At 47.0% G+C, this 22,681-nt stretch overlaps 1 protein-coding gene across 1 annotated transcript in view; it reads right to left on the minus strand.

Moving 5' to 3' along the window:
* Positions 1-696: 696 nt before the first annotated feature.
* VASH2 (vasohibin 2) overlaps positions 697-22,681 on the minus strand; it is a 34,147-nt gene continuing 12,162 nt past the window's right edge. The window contains exons 4-7 of the mRNA XM_036380928.1: positions 18,280-18,354; positions 9,651-10,032; positions 7,641-7,756; positions 697-3,112 (exon numbers count right to left, since the gene is read on the minus strand). Coding sequence (XP_036236821.1) covers positions 3,043-3,112; positions 7,641-7,756; positions 9,651-10,032; positions 18,280-18,354 — 643 coding nt within the window. The 3' untranslated portion in view covers positions 697-3,042. The remainder of the gene's footprint in view (positions 3,113-7,640; positions 7,757-9,650; positions 10,033-18,279; positions 18,355-22,681) is intronic.

Genomic DNA, 22,681 nt, shown 5'->3' on the forward strand with positions numbered 1-22,681 from the left:
CATTTAGTCATTAAAAAGGCCTGGTTGTATCTTGAAATGACAGATCCTGACGTTATTAAATTATCATGGTTTTATATTTACTCTCATGATGCACTCATAAACATTTTCTATAAAATACAATTTACAAAGTAATTAAAAAAACACCAGACTGCCTAAATAGGAAATGTAGAGGGGCTGGAAACAAATCTTGTAACTTGGTCAAACTACACATAGATGAGTAATGTAGAACCAACTTTGAAGTAAGAATTGTCTTTCAGTGTAGTGCTGGAAAACCTGCAGCCATTTAGACAAATTTGTCTCACAGAAGCACTTGTGGAATTTTCATCTGTGTTGCCTTTCCCTGACTGCAGACAACTGCAATTAAAGAAGCTCCTCAGTCCATTACAAAATATGAGCACCTGCCAAACCATTTAGCTTACATTGCTGAGAATTTGGAAGGGGCTACTTTTGTCATAGTCATAGGTAGTTGTAACTGAAGATCTTTCTTCTGCCTGTTAACAGTCAGGTTGATGCTGAGGATGAGAACCTGTTTGATCCTGGATGCTGTCTGCTTTCAAGCATTTGAGTAACCTCATAGACGCCAGCATACTTAGATAGAGGCAACAAATTTCTGGGTACATCCACATTACAGCTAAAAACATTGTTCAGTTGTAGCAACCTTTGTTAAGAGCAAAAACAAAAAAACACCATAAGGCATAAAAAAAAGACTACCATGATACTTTTATTGAAGTTTCATGCTGTGCATATACAAGTGATGAGAAAAAGCCCAAAAAGTCATGCATGTTTTTCTATACTATTTGACCACTTTGCTGTCACTTGAACCACACTTAAGACAAATGCCATCATAAGCAAGTTTCAAGAGAATACTTCAGCAGAACTTTAAACAAGGACCAAAAGCAATTTGTCAACACACCTCTACAGCATTAAAAAGCTTCAGTATCAGTTAGGAGAAAATAAAGTGTGCTGGACAAGGGTAGAAACTATATACAACAATTATTTGAGCTGAAGTAAACCATGGTTTCATAGAAAAAAGTTGCAACATATCAGATAACATTGTGCTATAGGATACAGCTGATCAAAAGTTTTTCCACACCGTTTTATCCATGAGAAGTCATTAAAAATTATTTAGGTCACAAGACACTGGGCAGCACAAAGTTTGAAACCAAAACTCTGCAGCTGATGTCAAATTACACAAGAATTTCTACCAAAAGAGTATTTCCCTCTCTTCAGCTTCACTCCTTAACCAAAAAAATCCTTACTGTGAACACAGGAGTGGAAAAGTTTAGAGAAAAAGGGATGGGAAAGGCCTTCCTGATATTGATATGGTAAACTTGGATAAAGAGGTGTCACACTTTTGAAAAGTTCTCTTTCTAGAGCTTTTGAACTCTTAATCAGTAGAAAGCCTTTCATTGGCTGTAGAAGGTTGCTGGGTCTTGGCTTTCTCTTCCTGTCCTAGGCAGGTGAAATTCAGTTTTTTGAGCAATGAGGTCTGTGAACAAGCAATTCTTTCCTTCTATATTCATTCATCTTCTGGCTGATGGAAGTGTCCTAGGAGCTTCCATTTGAATAAGCATTACCGTCAGTCCGTAACAGCATCCATCTTCATCGAGATCCCAAAAAAGTTAAGTGCTCAGAAGGGGAGGTACACCAGGCCCATGGCAGCATCTATGAGCACAGCACAAAGGGTAGAGGCTGGACATGTACAATAATCCAGTTTATATTTAGGCACCTAATGAAACATTTCCAGGAATGCAGCACTCAAATGCTTCCAGAGAACTTCACTAAGTTGAATGGTGGACCCCAGCGAGTCTTACCGCATCACTTGAGAACACTGCTGTCCATCACAGGTCCTTAGCCAAGTCTTACAACAAAACAACTGAGCAGGGAGGAAGCAGACAAGCTTGATTTTCAGCTATTTCAGCCATACTTCCTTATTCAAGTCTGACTAAGCAGTTGTTACTACAACATGTGCAGGAAAACTCCCTGCACAGCATGGCAGGAGGTTTGATTTCAGCCTGCCATGCCTGATTTAATACAAGGTGTCAAGGCATCACCATCAGAGACTGCTCAGCCTTTCAAAGACAAGGTTGAAATTTGCACATAAATGTGGAGAGAAAAGCACATAGACTCAGGTTAGCAATTCCCACAGTTTTTCCATTATTCCAGGTACTACATATATGAGAAAAAAGCTGACTTGTCTCTACGAAACAGTAATCTTTATGTTTTGTGCTTCAGCGGTGTAGTTCAGAAAGACTAAAAGCTTGTGACAAAAGTATAAAAAAAATTATGAAAGTTTAAAAATTCATTATTCATCAATTATCATCATTTAAAAAACCTCAACCCTTGTATCTTGCCTAACAAGACGTCAGTGTTAAGAATACAGTTGCATATTACTATTACTTAACATCTTTCGGCAACACGCAGAAAATAATAACAGAGGTGGCAGTAAAACATCCAGTGCTGTTTTAATACTCCCAGTAATGCTGGGAAACAGTACAAATTGGTTAGAAAACAATAATACTGACAGTTTTGCATATCTATTAAGTCTAGTGAGGTAATACTGATACTTTAAAAACTTACACCACTTCTTCACTGCTTGCTTTTATTGCTGAATTAAAGATTAATAGTGAATATGATTTTTTTAATTGCACTGCACCCCAGCACATCTTAATACTAAGAATATGATTTGTTAGTTACTCCAATGCAACCACCCAGCACAAGGCCAAGTTCAATTAACACTTGTACAGGGAAATTATATTTGAAGAAACTCACACCACTGAAGTCACCTGCTACATGATGGGAGAGAAAAAAAATCTCATATCCTGGCAAATCTAATTTTAGGTTCTCTTCACTGATGCCTTTTCTATAAATTGAAATAAATACCGCCACCAAAAACAATTACCCCCTATTTTCTAGGTCAAACTTTTATTTATAGAGTACATAAATTAAAAACCAGTCCCATTCCTTTTTCCTTCCAAGGGGGTGCAGGTAAAGTGCAGCGGCAGCAGCGGGAAGCCCTCTGGAGCCCGTGGCACGGCCGTGTCAGATGCGGAGCTGGTAGCCCACCTCGTTGAGTGCAGCCAGGTCTCCTTTCTTGTCCAGCACCGCCGGCCTACGCACAGGGGAGGGAAGAGGGCGCTGCTGACCAGCGATCCCGCACGGCCGTGCAGGCGTGGAGAGCTCAGCAGCCACACAGGGAAAAGCCTGCCTCACAGGAGAGTGGATGGAGCTAATGTCATCTTAAACACAATCCTGGTAAATCTGCTACAGGAGCTACTGTGATAGAGCTATCTGCGTATTGCCTCTGACAAGCTGTGCCTGGGATTTAGGATGTGAGCCTGAAGCACCCCCTCCTCCTGATTTGAGAGAGGCCCTGAATGAGTAGCTAAGACTAGACACACCCCACCTGTCATCCACCCCGGAGCAGGACTCCAGTTTTTAGAGCAAAGCAAAAACAGCTGAGAGCAAACAGGCAGGGCCTCTCACATGGGTACTGTGTGTTGGCTGTCCCCCAGCCTGCCCCCTCCTCCTGGCTGGGTCTGTGTGAAGGGCTGGAGCCCACCAAACAGAAAACACAGGGTGGACTCCCTCCAGCCTCCTGGCATCCAGCGTTCTGATACCACTCACCTGAGCAATCACACATGGATGCTGTTAGGCCATTTAAGTATTCCAACAGCCTGAACCAAAGGAAACCTTGAGCTATCAGTCTCTATCTTTTTAGCAAGCAATGGAAAAGCTCCTGCAACAAAGTTGTCAAACCGAAACTATCCAGCTGATTTATAGTCTGGAAGTGTCTAATCTGAGAATTTACTGCAGGCTCTTGGCTGCTTTCACACTAAGCCATGTGTTTGCTTTTCTGAAGACAGACATTGTTTAAAGCACACATTTCTCCAGTACTCCATAGCACGTCTGCTTCCCTGCAGAAACACAGCTAAAGCCCCAGCAGTACAATGGGAGGCTGATCATGGCTCCAGTGCTTTCAGCTCCTCAGCCCTGCTTTCCAGCTCTGTATGCTTCCTCTTTGCCCTCTCTGCAGCAGATGTGACCCCTGAGTTTGCACAGCCAGGCTGGCCCTTATCTCCCTGCTGCAGGCTGCCAGCCCATTCCCACTGGAGCAGCTCAGGGCAGGCAGCAGTGCCACAGGAGGCTGGAAAACAGGGAAAGCCCAGCCCTGCCTGTGGCACACTGCTGGGGCACACACAGGGAAGAGCTGTACTGCTGCAGCCCCAAAAACTGAGAGTGTATAGCTCACACATGCGTGTGTGCAACACAGCCTCTGAAATATTTTTTAATTGCTCAATTCAAAAAGGATTTTTTTTTCTTTTTAAGAGTTAACACCAAATCCCTGCTGAGAATCTGCACAGCATTTGAGGCATCTAATGCTCTTCTGCCTAGTGGCACATTGAATGAAACCTGTTGCTTTGCCATTTATCTAAGCACCTCTCATAATAACCTCACCATCCTCACTGCAGTACTGCCCTGCACCATGCCTTGTGTTTGTCTCAATTTAAGTCATTCACAAAAGAGAAGAAGTCTTCACTAATCTCTCTCATTTGCAGGAAGGGATCACACTTAAAAGAAATCACTGTAAATAGTTTGCATTTTTCCTCATTATTCCTTCAGAGCAGATGGGATTTGACTAACCAGTAAACAAGCTACAAGCTGCATCCCTCAGAGCTTGTGTAGGAGTCAGAGACCAGCAAGAGATGCACTGTATGAGATTTCCAGTGTCCTTCCTTCCCCCCTTCTCTCCAATTTAGGGATTCTCTGCACACCTTTTCCTCCCTCCCTTTAATTAGGGTCACAATATGGTTTTAATTAAAGCATGCCTGGATGGTAGAACCTTCTCTGATTATCCAGGAGGGATGGGGAGTCACTGTACACCCATGGTGACATGCCCATTTCCACCCATCCACAACTGTCTGGAGCTTTTAGCTACAAACAGACTGTCCTCCATAAGTTTCAGGAAAAGACAAGACTTGGACCAGAGGCACCACAGACCCCATTCTCCTCAGTGCCAAATGACTTTATGCCAGACATGCCCTCTGAGGCCGGGGGCCTCTGCTTTACAGGTCCATCAGATCACACCTCCTGTCCAAAGCACCCTGACCACGAGCAGGTGAGCAAGCTGTGCCCAGCTGCTGGGCACACAGCATTCATGAGCTGTCTGCACTGGAGCTGCCTGATTTGACACATCCTAATGTAATCCTGCCCCCTTGCACACCCTGATAAAACAGACTAGCAGAACTTCCCTTTCAGCAGCTACACCGGGCTGGAAGCACACAAGGCCAGTGTTGCCAGCCAGTCACAGAGCATGCATGTTAAGGCTCAACATGAAATTGAAAGGAAATAGATCTGGTGAGCTGACATTTAGGAGCAGAGATTCTCCAGACTACTGCATGACCCTCCCTTCCAAACTCACAGCAACTCTCCCAAACTCCTCCACTTCCAGGAGCTCCTAGTGAGGATGAAACACTTCACTGCCTGTTTCAGCACAGGAATGCAATTCACTGCACCCTTCTGCTTTGGGACTTCAGAGGATGGGCAAGTGGACACAGTAAAGCTTCAGACTCACCAGAGGGATTGGCACTGCCCTATCTATATGCTCTGTATTCATGCAGGATCCCACCAGCTGTGGGCTGAGAGCACGGGGACTGCTGCACAGCTCAGTTAACACGCTGCAATTTGCCTATACACCAGCCTCCTAGCAGGCATGCACTGGGTACTGCACTGCCACCTGCCCTGCAATGTGCCCACCTGCCTTGCAGCTGCATCTCCAGGCTGAAAGGCTATCCTGGGCTTGCTGGCAGCCACCACGAACATTTCCCTAACAAAGCTGAAGGGGCAAGGATGAGAAGTTAAACATCTGTGGCTATGAAATCCTCTTCCATCCTTAAGCACAGTTTCAGCCTTTGTCCTTCAGAAACAATCCAGCCAAGATACTCTAGTTCACACTCCATATCCTTCAGTGGGAGATTTCTCCCAGCAGGCCCATATAATTTTACTGTTGAAAAAACCCAAGCTGTAATAACAGCTTGTCATCAGCAGGTGAAGCCTTTCAAATGAATGTGTTATTCTGCCCCGCCAGCTCACACTGGAGCAAAAGGCTTCTCTCCCCCTCCCCAGCAAGCTCAAAAAAGCTGTAATTACAGCTTGTGAGTAAGAGATCCACAAAGAAACAAAACAGTGTTGATAAGCACAGCCATTCTTTAGCTTGGATTCCAGCCTAAAGCCCAGCAAACCTGACTCTTTCCTATTCTGTGTGTAACACAAAGGCCTCTCACTCCAACAGGTTCTCAGAGATCCACCAATATGGAGAACAGAATACCCCATTTCTCCTCTTGTATTTCTCGCCTTACATCAACTGCTGCACATGCTGGGATGTGTGATTCAGCTCATCCCTGACCTGGGGATGCCATTCCCCCTTCAGGGCTCACAGCACATCACATTGTGTCTGGGTCCTGCATCTTCTGTCAGGGTGACCCAGGGTTTATTTTAGAGTTACATATCATTTGCTCTTGATACAGAGCAACAGAACAAAACCACTGAGCAGGTAACAGGTGCTGAAGCCACTGCAAGGCCACCTGTACCCTCCCTGTCTTTCTGTCCTGGAAAAGCAAAGCTGCCAAGGAGAGATCAGTCACTGCAGAGCAGCCACATGCCCAGCAGCTTTTTCAGGAAACCACCTCAACTGGAGAGTCTCCAAGCCCAGTGACACTCATTCCTCTCCAGAAATACTTGATCCACTCCAGCAACTCAGAAGCACTATCAGAAACTCAAAAATGAAACTGTTCCCCAAGAGAATCTAGGAGGTGAAGAAGCCTGAAGCAGCTGAGCCCATCACAAATATAATTATCTATGCACTAAACAAGGAGCTCTCAGTGACGAAGCCCAAAGTACAGCATCGTGGATTGCGTGCGAATGAACATGTAAAAATAAAAGCCTGCTGTGAAATCATCTGCTGCTAACGTATCTTGAAGTTATCTTTAGAAGGTTAGTCTAATGTCTTTGTTAGGTGCTTTAAAATAAATAAATAAGTGCTGAGACAGTAGTCTGGGAGCCTATTTAAAAAGCAATGATCATAAATATGTGACTAATCTGGGTTACGTATAGGCTTTCACAGTTGTCAGCTTTCTGGCATGGAGCACTACAGCTAGAACTCAGCTCTTCCACATCTAAGGTAGGGGAGTCTGAATTGCCAGTGGCTGTAAAAGGCCTGTGGATCTGGAAGCACAGTTTTATCCATTTAGAGGTATTGCATCCATCCTTCCCCACACAGCTGAAGAACAACTCCTGGCTACGACACACATGGAAAGCAGCCTGGGTTTTTTTTAAGCTGATTAAAATCAAAGAATTCAATTCAAGTGATGTTGTCGCTTTGGAAAGACAAGTTTACACTTCCCCTGTCTCTGTAAGCTGCACAGTGCAAGGACCCTGCACAAAGGGGCCATCAGGCAGCAGGAAGCACTGGAAGCAATGCCAGGACATCAGCAGTGCCAGCAGCTTCTGGAGCCCCTCTGCTACCAAAGGCACCTGGTGCAGTTTTCCTGTATGTGTCAGTGAGCACGGAAGTTGTGTACAGCAAAGTAACAGCAGCAGCCTCCCCTGTGCCCAGCAGGGATGGTGGCAGGGATACTCACGATTTGTCCCTCCTGCAGGCCCGTCTCTGAGGGCTGCCCTGCCTCCGGCGCGGCGACAGCGACTTACCCCGGGGCCTCTCCTTCATCGGAGAATGGGCACTTGAGGGCTTCAGAATCTGTGAGAGATGGGGGAGGGAAGGAAGTGGCCTTCAATAAAGGCAATGATTCACTGCAAATAAAAATTTAAAATAAAGGGCCTCATACAGTAGCAGGGATGACACACAAAGAGCCTTCAGTCCCTTGGGGCTTATTCAAACCCTGCCCAGGTTAAGAGGAACTCAAAGCTGTTATCATGTGATAGCTGTTCAGGGGCCCCCTGCAAGAATTAGTTGGTGTCACCAGTTCAGTTCCCAGCTGAATATTGTCTCATCCACGGCTTTCTTCAGAGCTGGCAATGGCAAGAGATAAGAAAAATGGCTTTGAGCCTCAGCTGAAAGAAACTCAGGCAGCCAATCACCCTCTCAGCTTTTCTCTCAGCGAACAGAGGTGACCATCTCTCAGGCTGGCAGCTGAACTCTGACAGTGAGGCTTTTCAGGAGGTCTCCAACTTGCCCCCATCCTCCAGGCCCTCCAACATCAGAGGGCCATCAGCATTACACTCACACTCTGGACAGATTTAAAGACCTGATTCTCCAAACCCAGTCCACTCACAATGGAAGCCCTCTGAATTCTGTAGTAACTCGAGGGAAAGATCAGATGCAGGGCCTTCAGCCTCAAGGGTTCAGGGCTGTGGTCCTGGCCCTGAGGCACTCACCAGGACAAGACCCAGTGTCACAGCTCAGTGCACACAGAGAGCTGGGCCCTCTATCAAAAGCAAGTAGAAAATTCAGTCAGTCACCCACCCATGTAGACTTCTTCAACTCAAGCCTGTTTGCTCTCTGGACAGTATTAAAAGCACATGAATAGAGAAGGACAAAAAAACCCAAACTTACATTTGGGTAAGGAGTTTTGAGGTCACATCAGTAATCAAGCCCATATGCTTAAGCATGGTACAAGGTGGCCCTCAAAACTCCTTGGCAGGACAGGAGAGATGGCAGCAGAACATCGATGCCACTGGCAGGGCTCACCCCAAGGTCAGGGCAAGGGGCAAGTGCCTCAGCCAAAAAGGCACGTGGCTGCCACGTAGGAGCCGTCCTTTAGCAGGGAAGGGGAGAGAACCCAGAATAACTTGGACACCATGCCACATAGCTCTGCACAAGAGCCAGAGCCATACTTAGCAACACACCTGCTCTGCTCTTGCTGCTGGCAGCCAGCTGGACAGGCACCAAATCTGCTTCCACCATGACCACAAAGAGCTCCTGGCCCATGCCAGGCTCAGAGGCACGGTCAGGGACACCCCTCCTGCCCAAGGGCAGCCAAACCCTGCAGGCCCCTGGCAGCCTGCCTTGTCTCCCCGTTGTTTCCCAATGAGCTCTTCAGTCCAACCAGCCAGCAGGGAAGTCTGTCAGGGAGTTGCTTTACTCGCCTGTCCCACATAACCTACTCTGTGATTTAGCTGAGAGTAGCAGACATCAGCCCCCTGGCATGTCCTGCAAGTGTTACAGGTAAAAGAACCCAGCCCCAATTCAACACAAATTGAACACCATTTATAAGAGGCAACCACTGACACAGATGTCCCATGGCACCTCCTGCAGCTCAGGTGCAAAACACGGACCCTCCCCTACCTGCAACCGGGCCACTCTTCCCAGCAGTTCCAGTCCCAGCCATACTGATACTTCCCAATCACCTTCTTCTGGAGTCATTGAGGAAAGCAAACTGGACAACAGCTACCTGATAGCCAGGGACAAGTATGGCTTTGAGTGTTTCCCAGGCTAAAGGGGAGATCCTTCAACTAAATAGCTGTAAGGGCTTGAAAGCACACAAAAGAGAGAGATGCAAGCACCCCCTCAGCACACCTGATACCTGCATGATCTCAGGCTGACACACAGCAAGGGACAAGGGGGACAAGGATGCAGGATGGGACAAGGCACAGCTGCCTCCTGAGCCCAACACCCAGGTGCACAGACCTACCTTCATCCTCATATCCCTGGCAAACTTCTCCAGCTCCTTCCTGACGTCTGTGCGCATCATCTTGGAGACGTTGAGGACCAGCTGTTTCCACTCGATGGGCTGGAAGCTGTGCGGCTCGTGCGGCACGTACAACCCGATTTTCACTTTTTTCACTGAATGCAAGTACTTTTTATAGGAGTCTTCGAATTCGAAGATGAGGTCGCTCAGAGTCCGGTACGTGAGAGGTTTGTCCATCAGATCCGATCGCCTGCTCATGCCCAGCGAGCCGTAGCGGCCGTTGCAGTAAATCCCAAGCACCACGTGATGGAAATAGTTCCCTGAGAAGTGGGTTTTAAAGCTGATGGGGAATCGTTCCACAGAGGGCTGCCCGTTTGTTAAGTAGCTGGGGTGCACTGCATCAAGGCAACAACGGTGCTGGGAGAGCAGCAGCTACAGTTACACCTGAGGGACATCTTCAGCAGGTTTGGGGTTTCTAACTGCCAGGGCAAAGGGCCTTCCTGTAAACACAAACTTATTCTCACTGTGTGAGAATTCATTCATTCATCTCACATTCATCTCTGTGCCCAGATACAGCCAATGCTGCCAAAGCCCATTTCACTGCTTGGAAAATAAATGACTCTTAATCACACTTAGGGAAAAGATAAAAACCACAACACTGTTCAGGTTAGCACACCCAAAGAGAGACCACCCTCCCTATATCTGTGTAAGCTCCCCATTTGATACATACATCAAACTCCCACACTTCCAAAAGGAAAAGTGTTTACCTCCCTTTCTTGAGGGTTTGATACAACTTAGCTTACTGAGCCTCATTTTCTCACGTCTTCAAGTAGTACCAAGAAATTTGGATTTATTCCTCGCCAATATGACAGTCTGCCTTTCCTCCTGTAAACTGGCTTTCGACAGTGCACTCCTCATACAGAGTGTTTCAGCATGTTACCCTTGTAACACATTGCTGAGAAGAATCAAAGGAAAGGTCCAAGATGAATAACTAATTAGATAAGCACAGAGGCATGGTCAGAAACAATGCTGTTAAAAAGCAAACCCTGTCCCTGGAATCACTGACTGGCCATTTCAAAGGCCCCACGTGCAGAGGCCAGGACCGAGCTCTGTGCCAGTGCAGTGTGTGATCTCAGAGGGGAGCTACGTGCAGGTCACCTCCCAAGGAGGCTGCTGGCCCGTGCCAGGGAGAGGACAGCCTGAGAATCCCTCACAGGCAGCTTTGCGTCAGCACCTACGTCGCACGCAGCTCCCTGCTGCTAATCCTGGGACAGCTGAAACTCAGCCTGGCTCCACGTGCTGGCACCTGGCCCCTGGGACAGCAGGTGCCCTTCCCCTCCGCAGCTGAGGCCCCCACCCACGCCTGGGGGATGGAGGAGGGATGACCAGAAAAGGCTGTAGCAAAACGCTCCAGCCTGGGCTTACTCCAGCCAGAGGCACCTGCTGGAACCTCGGAGCCATCCCTTGAGGCAGCTGGTCATGGTGCTGCCACTACAAAACACACCAGCCCAAAGGGCAGCACTGCCAGGATAGTGTCAGGGCATCCTGACAGATGGAGGAGTGGGCTCAGTTCCACTGAAGCTGCAGGAACATGCTTTGTCCAGGATTCTGCTCTTGGCATCACCAGCATCCCCTCTTCTCCATACCTCATGCCCAAAAAGGAGGTATTTAACAGCAGTGAAACAAGAGCCACCACACAGCTGAGAGATCCTGGGATGTTATTGTGACCAGCCTTCCTCCCCTGCCTGCATAGCATGGCTGCCAGACAGCTGCTGGGAAACTGAGAGCACAAAAAAGCCTTTGTATCAAGACTGTAAAACAAAATTTGGACTCTGCTCTGGGTTCTGCCCAGCTTGACATGCCACCACCTCACCACCAGTGTGACTCCCTGGATGCTGAGCCCTGCCTGCACCCTATATTTCACCTCTTTGTTCTATAGGGTTGCATGAAAAGCATCCAGTGGCTCTCATCTCTCTCTAAACCACTTTCTCAGGGGGATATTTCACCCAGTGTTTGTTGAATTTCACAAATTCAAACTTTTGGATTCTGGGTAAATGCAGAAATCAACTAATAAGAGATCCATGAACTGCCCAGAATCTGAAGTCAAGAGCAAGGAGTTTCACAAACAAACAAACAAAAAACAGGCAAGAAAAACACATTGACTCAGAGCTTTTGGAACAGCCACAGGGAAGCTTTTCAGTTCCATGTCAAACATGTTTAGCTGTATTCAGTGCTAGATGTCATCAGCTTTAGCAGCCTGGAGAAAATGTGTTAGAGGGTAAAGGAACAGACAACACTGTGGGCTCAGCTCAAGCTGCACTTCACTGGCTGTATGACCATGAGTCTGGAAGACTGTGCACAGCAGAGCACAGACCTCCCTGCCACACACATCTGTCACCCAGCCAAGGCCACCCACCTCCTGCCCCACAACACAGACCCCCTCCAGCATCAAAGCCCACCCCAACATCACCTACACAGAACAGAAACAGCTCTATTTGCCTTAGATGGTCTCACTGGATCACTGCTGCCTTAGGACTAGCTTCTCCAAGAAAAATATCTTCACCCCACCATCAGTAGATGATTTATAATCAAAGATTATAAATACACTGCAAGGGTAGAATGGGGCCCAGCACCATTATGTCAACTGGAAAACTCAGCACACACTCACCTCATTTAAAAGGTCACCTTACTTCAGGCCTTAAAAGGTGCATCCTGTGTACATCAAAGTCATGTTACAATAATTTGTGTCCTACAGACCGATTCCTGCAAAAGCCCATTGTATTTATCATTCTGTGTAAGTGAAAAAGCACTACCTTTTATTAACACCTAGGAAGCTTTCAAACATCACCACTATTTTTCCCCCTCATTATGAAAGGGTTTTCACTCTGCTCCCCAAGTGCCTTTCTGTTAAGTCCACACAAAGCTTTGGTGGCCACCTGCCACACATACACACTTCTGCCACAAGGGCTCAGAGAAGTTGCAATTTAATCTCATTAAATACTTAGTAGGAGTAAAAGAATCTTTTGAGGGCAGAAATTACCCACCATCAAACAACCCAGCAACAACTGCTGTGGAAATTAACCTTTAGGTACTGGTTGCTTCTGCTGAGGGACTGGTTAATGAGAGTCCCCACCCGAGATGAAATACACAGCAAATGGGCTGCAAAGGCACGTCAGATCTTCCCCTCTGTCCCTGCATCATTATTACAGCTTTCCTTTCTGCTCTGCCCAAGGAGAGCTGTATTGTGGCAAACAAAAGGCAAGCACACAGCAATGCTGCAGCTGTAATCACACTTCTGAGCTGGGACTGTGACTGCAGCATGGAGAGTCAGGGAGTGAATTACATGTCACAATAGAGAAGCAGAGCAGGAGAGGGCAAAAGCAGCTGCAGCAAAGCTCAGTGGCCTCCCAATCCTGGGTCTTCTTCACAATCAAGATGATGGAGCCAGGCTCTTCTCAGTAGTGCCAACCAATAGGACAAGAGGCAACAGGGCAGAAACTGAAGCACAAGAAGCTCACAGGTCAGGCACAAGAGAGTCCTAGAGAACTGGTAACATCAGCCCAGAGTCCAGTCACTAGAGGGGTTCTGCAGGGCTCCATCCTCAGCCGAGGTCTCTTCAACATCTTCATTATAACATGGACACAGAACTCAAAGGAAGTTTGGGGACGGCACCACACTGAGAAGAGCTGTTGACTCCTTCAAGGGCAGAGAGGTGGTACAGAGAAACCTCAACAAATTGGAGAGATGGGCAACCACCAACCACAAAAGTTTTAACAAGAGAAGTGCTGGAATCTATACCTGAAAAGGGGCAGTGCTTCATGTCTCAAGAGCCCAGCAAGGGTGTTTTAGCTGAAGTCTGGACAAGATGAGCACAGAAAACTACAGGGTGTCTGGTTTCCCCCTTGAGCCACTCCCAAGGGCTGGGGCCATGAGCAAGTGCCACTGAGCAGCAGTGATCTGGAGGGATGGCAGCAGGCTGGGAAGCAAGGAAGCTGCTCTAGTTCTTAGCAATGCTGAAACTGCTAGCACAGAGCAGCATGTGGAGCAGGAGGAAAATAAATCTCAAAACCATAAATAAGGCTTCAGTAAAACCAGAAGAGTTGGTTTTCCAGGCAACTGCTGAGAGGGCCCCCAACCACCAGCAATAAACACTTAGAGAGGTTTCCAGCTGGAGTCAGATAGCATTTCCCATGGGCTTGGGATTGCTTACAGTGAGGCAGAGTGCTACTGAGCCCACAGCTGGATGCTGTCTACAGAGGGCCCAGAGTTCCCCCTCCAGCTCCAGGGTCCATGTAGGAAAGGCTCAAGCAGCTGGTTCAACTTCCCAAAGCAGGACTGCCAGGGTGACATCCCTTAGACTGAGAAACCTACTCTCCAGTGCTTGGCTACAGTGAGAGGTGGGACTATCTAAAGATTAGACCATGACAATGTAAGCAATTAAAAGCTCTCTCCTAGCTCTTCACAGCCACCCAGGGACTGTAGACATTCAGCACCATCTTCCTCTCCATATTTCAGTTAGCAAGTGGGTCAAGCTGTAGACAAGCATGCAGGAGGCAAAGAGGAGCACTAAACAGACATCAATATCCTGCAATGACTGCAGTAAACTCTCTCCCTTACTGAAAACCCTCACTTCCAGCCCAGGGATGTACCTGCTGGCCTGGAGGAGATGGATGGACCCATGCCTCCAGTGGTGATAAACACCATCGATGGATTGCATCCACAGAAGGAACACTGCAGAAGCTACTGAATAATTTCTCACTCCTGAGACACTTTTGCTCTTCCTTGTTTAATGATATTATTGGCCAGGGGCTCTAATACCCTGTGTGGGTCCAAGCGTTACCTCACATGAACTGGGAGAAGGATGCTGAAGGCAATGGGAGTGATTTCTGTGATTTATGCTCAGCCAATGTGGACGTGCTCTGCAAGACTCCCCGAGGAGGGATGCAGTGTGCAGCTTCCCTCTCCCCGTCTGATATTTTGCTCTCCACGTTTTAATAAAGTGAATGCAGTGCAGATAAAATTCCCTTGGCACTTTCTGGTTTACTATTCCCTTTCATGAGCTCAAATCAATTGGATCTTTGCTCAGAAAGAGTGGGCTGAACGCACCATTACTCAGCTGATTTACAACTGAACTGAGCAATGCCCTGGGGAAGACAGCAGAAGAAATGCTTCTGGTTAGGCTCTGACAAGCAGACCATGTAAGCAGAGATATGAAGCCAGTTCAGACAGCTACACAGAGAAAAAGAGCTGTGCAGACCGCTGCAAAATAACACTGGAAGATCTGCTTGAGCTTTTGGTCATCTCAGAGCAGCTGCTTCCTTGGTGTGTGCAGACAGGGCACCTCAGTGCCCTATAAAAAAGTTGCTATAAAAAAAGATCAAGTGCATAGGCAATTATGCAAAACTTAATTCTGCACCAAGAGGGATTATAGAAGCATTTTATAAGAAGTCACACAGTAAAAGGCAATTTTTAAAAAATGCCAGCGAGCAGCTCAATTGAAGCGACATCTTGCTAAGCCGCTCTGCGCCAGCCGGCCTTTGAAGGAAGGCTCACACCGAGGGTCGCTGGAGTGGGCTGAGCTTTTTCAGTATCCAAGCAACACACTGGGCCTGCCAGCACACAAATTACAGCAGGACCTTATTTCCAGACACATGGAATGGAACCAGAGGTTCACACACACACAGGGCTGCTCAGCTGAGGCCTGGGAACTCAGGAGAGGGTAAGCTTCGTTTCTGAGGCCTCTCAGCTTCTCAGGAGAAAAAATCCTAGCAAAAGGATCTTTCATAAAATATGTCTGTGACATGTTATGCCAAAGATGCCTCCCAAAACCCCTCACGCTGCATGTGCATCACAGCATTGCGAGGTTCCATACTGGCACAGGCTCTGTACCAGCCACTTCCCAGACACAAATTCAGGTGGCCCATCCTCTCACCACTGCTACACTCTTTGTGTAGCCACTCCTCAAGCAAAATAGCTGGGGTTTATAGTGCGTGAATCTTGTAAACCTAAATGTGTCTGTTACTGCACCACCAGCCACCAGGCAGTCCCTGCTCTCAGACAGACTTCCAAGACTGGATGCACAAGTCCTAGAAAGACAAGCCTGTCCCACACACTCCCCTGGCTAAACCTTCTAATGAAAAAAAAAGTTTGCCCTAAGTTTGGGTTTTTTTAATTAGCATCTAGAGACAGAAAAATTCATACACATCTTAACTCTGAAGAAACTGCAAATGACAATAAATAGTATAAAACAAAGCTTTCAACTATTTTTCTTCCTTCACTTCTCAAAAAAACCCAAAAAACAACTCCAAAACCACCAAACTGAACCCACAAGTCAGGTGTTTGAGGCAAGCAAAAAAAACAGCAACAACACTTTCAGGTTATCATGGTTATCCATAGGCCACTAATCACCCTTTGCTCCTGTGATATGAGGAATAATCAGTTCACTGCTAGAAATACAGACTGCAAGCCACACTGACCCTGCAGAGCAGCATCAACTCCACCTGGGCATTATTTCCCCCATTCCAATAGTTTGGGACACAACCCTGCCACAAGGGCAAACATAAAAGATCCACTGACATCACTTCAAGGGAAATCAGTTAATATAAAATTTTTGGGCTTCAGGAAAGCTTCAATACTGTTACTCCCAATATTCTCCTGGACAAAATATCCAGCATACAGCCAGAGAAATACAGAACTCAATGGGTAAGCAACAGGCTCACGGGTCAGACACCAAGGCTTACAGCAAATGGGGTCACACCAGGCTGGCAGCCACTCACTAGTGGGCTTCCACAGGGCTCCCTTTTAAGGCCAGGTCAACATCTCCACAAATTACTTGGATGCAAGACTCAAAGGTATGCTTAGTAAGTTTGCTGATGACACAAAATTGGGAAGAGTTGCTGACTCCCTCAAGGGCAGAGAGGCCCTGCAGACCTTGACAAATTGGAAAGCTGGGTGATCACCAATGAGGTTTAACAAGGGAAGTGCCAGATTCTGCATCTGGGACAGGGCACACCCAGTTGTGTGGACAGACTGGGGAATGAGAGGCTGGAGGACAGCACCACAGAGAGGGAACGTGAGTCAGCAGTGCCCTGGCAGCCAGGAGGGCCAACCATGTCCTGGGGGGCATCAGGCACAGCATTGCCAGCCAGGCAAGGGAGGGGATTGTCCCACTCTGCTCTGCTCTGGGGCAGCCTCACCTCCAGTGCTGGGGGCAGTTCTGGGTGCCACAACATAAAAAGGATATAAATCTATTAGAGAGCATCCCAAAGAGGGCAATGAAGATGGTCCTTGAGGGGAAGCCATACAAGGAGTGGCTGAGGTCACCTGGCTTGCTCAGCTTGGAAGAGACTGAGGGGAGACCTCACTGCAGTCTACAATTTCCTCCTGAGGGGAAGAGGAGGGGCAGGCACTGATCTCTGCTCTGTGGTGCCAGTGACAGGGCCCAAGGGAATGGCCTGGAGCTGTGTCAGGGGAGGTTTAGGTTGGATATTAAGGAAGGGTTCTTCACCCAGAGGATGGCTGGGCACTGGAACAGGCTCCCCAGGGAAGTGGTCACAGCACCAGGCAGCCTGACAGAGTTCAAAAAGCATTTGGACAACACAGGGCCTGAACCTCCATGGTTTTTGTGGGTCCCTTCCAACTCAGGATGTTCTATAATTCTGTGATTTCTCCTTTTGGAAGGGCTTTGAAGGGGGTTTGAGTTTCTTGTTGACATCAAGCCCCTAGGACCCAAATCCCTCCAGCTCACACAGAGCCTGTCAGCATTCCCAGGGGAAACCCTGTCAGCCAGAGCCACCTCTCAGACTGCAATCCGAGGCCTATCCCTGGCACACATTGCTCAGCCCATCCCCTTCTCACCCCCAGCAGCCGTGGATTCTCACAGGCATGCCCTGCCAGGCTCTGCCAGCTCCCTGTCCCACGGGAGGGGGCAGCAGCAGCCAGCAAAACGCTGCAGAGACACCCCAGGAGATGGTTTGCTTCGGGGCTTATTTTTAGTTGGGATTTGTTTTAAGTGAAACTTGATCATTTCTGACAAGATGTGTCTGGCAACCTGTTCCTGCAGCCCTGCCTTGCCCTCCTCCAGTGTTTGAGGATGGTGCAGGTTGATTTATCAGTGACAGCACCAGTGGGTGGAGAAGCAATCAGTGTCTAAATGACTGAAGAGTGAGTGGGAAGCCAGCATTATGTTAAGGGGAAGCTCCAGTGTTTAACTGCAACACACACATGTTTCTGCACAAAGCACAGCTGCAGGTTCAGAGACAAAAGCTAAACATCAGACAAACACAGAACAGAACCCACCTCCTCAGCTGTTACCAAGCTCCAACAACAACCGAGAAATGCTAACAAAAAGTAAACAAGGATTGTGCAGAAAGGGACTTATCTGGGCACTTTGGGTCAGATCCTGACATTATGCAGATTACCAGGGCAGGAGGCAAAGTCTGCATGGCCAATTTACAACAACAACTCCCACCTACAATCTCAGGCAACTCAGCAGCTCGGTGATGAATACCAGGGCAGCTCCCCAAGCTGCTGGCACTCACCTTTGGCTGCAGCCCTCTCAAACACCATCTGTGAGGGGCAATGTATTCAACAGAGCTGCAGTGCAAAAAGGCACAGGCATGTGAAAGGATACATCCCCAGGATAACTGCTTCAAGGCATTTGATAGGTAAGGACTCCCTGGTCATTTCTCTTGCTGTCTCCATTAACCTAGAACAGAAACAAAATAGTTTTCAGTCCTTCCAGCTAGAGCAATTGACAGCAATCAAAAGGTCCTCTCATACACCAAGAGCCAGGCACCTCCAGCTCTTATCTCAGCAAGAGCTGGGAAACTTGATTCTCCCTTTCAGTGACTTGTCAGAGTCCTGTTAACTTCTGGATGATGACTGGGAGGGAAAAAGAGAAAGAGAAACAAAAAGACTTGAAGGTGAATGGGAGGAATGCAGTCCTCTCTGCATCTGGCAGCAACTCCCTGAGCATCACCTCAGACTGTAACACAAAGCCCAATGAACTGCACAAGCTGGCAGTCATGGAAATCCCAGAGCAGGACTGAGTTCAGCTTATTTTCAAAATAATCCTGGCTCTCCTCTGCAGGAAAAACAAACAAACAAACCAATCAGGAGAGAGAGGATGGTTACATGCCCCCCTAAGAGCTACAAATGCCTCCATAATCCCATAGCTATGGCTACAGACCAGAATTTATTGCCTTTTTATCAAAGCCTGCACTGCAGAAAGCTCTACCAACTCAGACACTTCACATCCCTGTACACTGAGTTATTGTCTTGCTGCTGCCCCACATCTCCTGTGGACAGGGAAAGTGGCAAAATTCACAAAATTTCCTGCAGGAGTGCAGGAAACTATGCACGCCCAGGATTTTGCAAGTTCCCAAAGTTTAGGTACAATCTACACACCATCTCTGGAGTACAATTATTTGACAGGGACAGCACTGTGACAAGCAACCTCAGGTCAGCTGAGAAAGCTGCTGTGCCAGACTGACACTGCACTATTAACCTAGTAGGTAACCCATCCCCTTCCACAAACAGATCCTGAAATCCTGGACAGTTTGAAAAAAACAAAAAAAAAAAATGGAAAACCCTAAAAAAGGCCAGAAGAATCATATCCAATGCCACACCAAAAAACTGCCCCCCCCAGAAAAGCACAGCTAAAAACTCAGACAGAGGATAACTTTTCTTTTGCAGTCTTCTCTATCCATATCCTTTCTCTGGGAAGAGCTTTGTAAACAGATCCCTACTCTAAGGAAATACAAGATTAAATGACAAAAATATTTGTATTAGAGAAGATTATGAAAATATGCATCTGAAACCATCAGTCTGTTCCCCCCACTTTCTGATTCACCCACCTCATGCATTTAAACCTTGTGTTGAATGCAAGTGACAACAGAGTTTCCACTGCTATTACAGCCTGTCACAGCCATTTCATGTCCCATTTATCCAAGTTAGAAATTATCTTTTCATTTGTAAACAACCACCCTTACACTCTGCCTGCAGTTCAGAAGACTAATTAGAGTTTGCCTGCCTCCTCCACACTCACAATCAGGCACAGAAACCCAGAGAACTGCTGGAAGCACAGAGCAGCCCTGGGGAGGGCACACAATGGGGCTCCTTCTTTGCCCACAAAGGCTCCCACTGGTCACTGCAAAGCCTGTCTCAGATTTGTTATGTGCAGATGAGGCATGGGAGGTATCCATAAACAAGATAATCCACTGGATTTCCTATCTTCTAACTACATGGGAGTTACAAAAAAAAAAAAAAATATTATGAATGTGCATCATGAGGAAAAATGTCAAGTTGTAAAACCATTTACCTGCAAGCCATTTGGTGTGACCTCTACCTGGTTCACAGAGTCTGAGGGGCAGGGGCAGGGCCAGCATCTCCTCCTCAGGCACACCCAGCAGCCTGCACCCAGATCCAGGAGCTGCAGTGGGACGTGGCAGCTCAGAGACACCAATGGAGCAGGACAGTGAGGAGGGTCTGTGAGAGGGGAGCATTGCTCAGGAGGCACCACCAGCTGTCAGCAAAGCAGCAGCCACCTGCACTTCTGGGCAGGCTGTGCCCTCACACACAGCCCTCCTGGACTCCTGGGAGCACTCTGCAAACAGTTTGCTTTCTCTCTGCATTTCCAGCACAGACCTCAGGGTTTATGTGCATGACCCAGTTCAAAAGCCACTGAAGAGTTTTTCCTTCCACTTTTAACAAGCTTGAGTCAAAGCATGGCCTTGAACCCCGTGTTTGTATTGGAAGCAGAGCCCTGCAGAATCCCCAAGCCACCGCTCTGCCCAAGGTAGCACAGGCCAAATCTAAATCACTCCCCACAGATTATTTTTTGGTCTGCTTTCAACTGGCTTCTCAAAAGCCTGGGAACCCACTAGCTAATCTATCCTATACTTAACCTTGCATCTAAGAAGGTCCCCTAATGTTTAAACTAAATCCTTCCCTTTTTGCAAATCAAATCAGGAGCTGTTTCTCTCCACAGTGGGCATGGAGACCATTCATCATCTCTCCTCTTGCTACAGACATTTGTATATGCAAAAGACTGTAATCTACCTTCTCCTCTGTAAAAATAAGAAAGCAGACACCAATTTTTATTTAATTCCTCCCTCACTCCCCCTGAGGTTATGATTTTAGGACAATGTTTGTTTCTTTCAATTTTAGAATCCCTTCAACCAACTCACTTCTCACAGTCCTTTGGATAAGCCCACAACAGTACAAACAGACCAATTTCCTTCTGAGTCCATCTTTCAGAATGGATATTTGCAACCAAGCCAGCATGCTGTTGGCTTTTCTCTGTTGGCCCACACTGAATCGGGTTCTGGTGTTTTTTCTGTTGGTGTTTTTGATGGGTTTTTTTTAGGTTGGTTGGGAGGTTTTTTTTGTTAGGGGTGGGGATTTTTTGTCTGGGCTTTTTTGGTAAATTTTGTTTGGTTTCTTTTATTTTTTTAAGTCATCTTCTTCTTTGCCAACTCCACTTTTGCTCTCCACAGCTGGCTACTGCCAAACTCTCCTATATGTTTGCCCTCACTAAATTATCTCCCGTTTGTTCCAGCCCAAGAGATCACTCTGAATATCCCAGTTTCACTTTTCAAAGCCTTGTCACCTTGTCCAGCCTGGACTGCATATCATCCCTCATGATACAATTAGTCTCACCCATACCACTAAGGAAAAACTGAGCTGGGACAGACACTGCACACCTCGACTGACAATCTCTGCTAGCCAAGATTGGTAAAGTGCCACTTCCTACGTGCTGCTTTTCACCAACTTGGGTCCTTCCATCAAATAGTTTTATTTAGACTCAAGGTCCCTGCCTTATCTGCAGAGATAAGATGTGGCCTTATCAAAAGCCACACTAAAACAAGGAGTTATTACATCCACATCTTCTCCCTTGTTGACAAAAGCTCTTACACGCTCATAGAAGGAAATTCTCAGAAACAAATAGTGTCCAACAATATTAATGTTGCCTTTCCCTTCCCTTGAACTGCAGATAAACTCAAAGTTCCTAGACTTATCTTTTCCCTTATTCTTTTTAAAGGCTGCTATCTTGGCCTTCCCCAGCACCCACCCACGTCCTCTAACACAAATATTAATGGTTGAAGGCTGCTTGTCAGCTCTCTAAGGGATCTATGGCAAATGACCTATGGCTAATGACAGAGCATTCAGCTCATTTGAGAACAGCTCATTGCAGGTGCTCTTTGATTTGTCCTTTCCCTTCTTTTCCCTCACTCTTAAATTCCTATCACACTGTCTCAGATGTTGATAGTGACCAGAAAGCCTGCAGTTAAACTTGTGAAAGAAGATTTAAGGAAGGCAGAAAAGAATTAAAAAACAGTATCAAGCATTTCAATTCCCTGCCTTAGCAGGGTTTGCTGCTGGGATTTTCTTTAAATCTTGACAGTTACCTGAAAAGAGCCCTATATATATAGCTATTCTTTACAGTCTTACATATCAGACAGCTGGGAATTAGCCCACAGTCACCCTCTCCCCACACTCCAATGAGCACTGGGGGCAGCCCATCTCTTCCAGGAGAGACTGCTACAGCCAAAGAGAAGCACCCTGCAGCTCCCCTCTTTGTGGCATTTACACCACTCTCTGATGTCTGCCAGGCACATCTCTATTCCAGACCACAGTGAACACTTCTGCCTCTAACAAATGTAGCCAACAGGAACAGGCTGCTTGTTCCTCCCTCAAGACCCAGTCCTTGGCAGATAGTGATACTTCCTTGTTAATTGATTCAAATTTCTTTCAGTGTTTTCAGGAGCCTTGCTTCCTGCAGTAACAGAGGCCCTGAAAGGAGCTGACTTTGCCTCTTCAGGATGCTTTCTGTTCAAAGTGGCAGTGTCTAAAGACAGCTCACAGGAATCATTAATTCTTTTTGCTTCCAGATTTTTCACTTGGGGCACCCAATTTCATATACAGGTTAGAAAAATCTTAAAACCATTCAGCATGCCCAAAACTGGAGGATCTCACCAGCCACCACCGATCACACTGGAACCCCTTCAGGGATGACCATGCTTAGGAGAGGC

Source organism: Molothrus ater, chromosome 3, assembly GCF_012460135.2.
Source record: "Molothrus ater isolate BHLD 08-10-18 breed brown headed cowbird chromosome 3, BPBGC_Mater_1.1, whole genome shotgun sequence".
NCBI lineage: Eukaryota > Metazoa > Chordata > Aves > Passeriformes > Icteridae > Molothrus > Molothrus ater.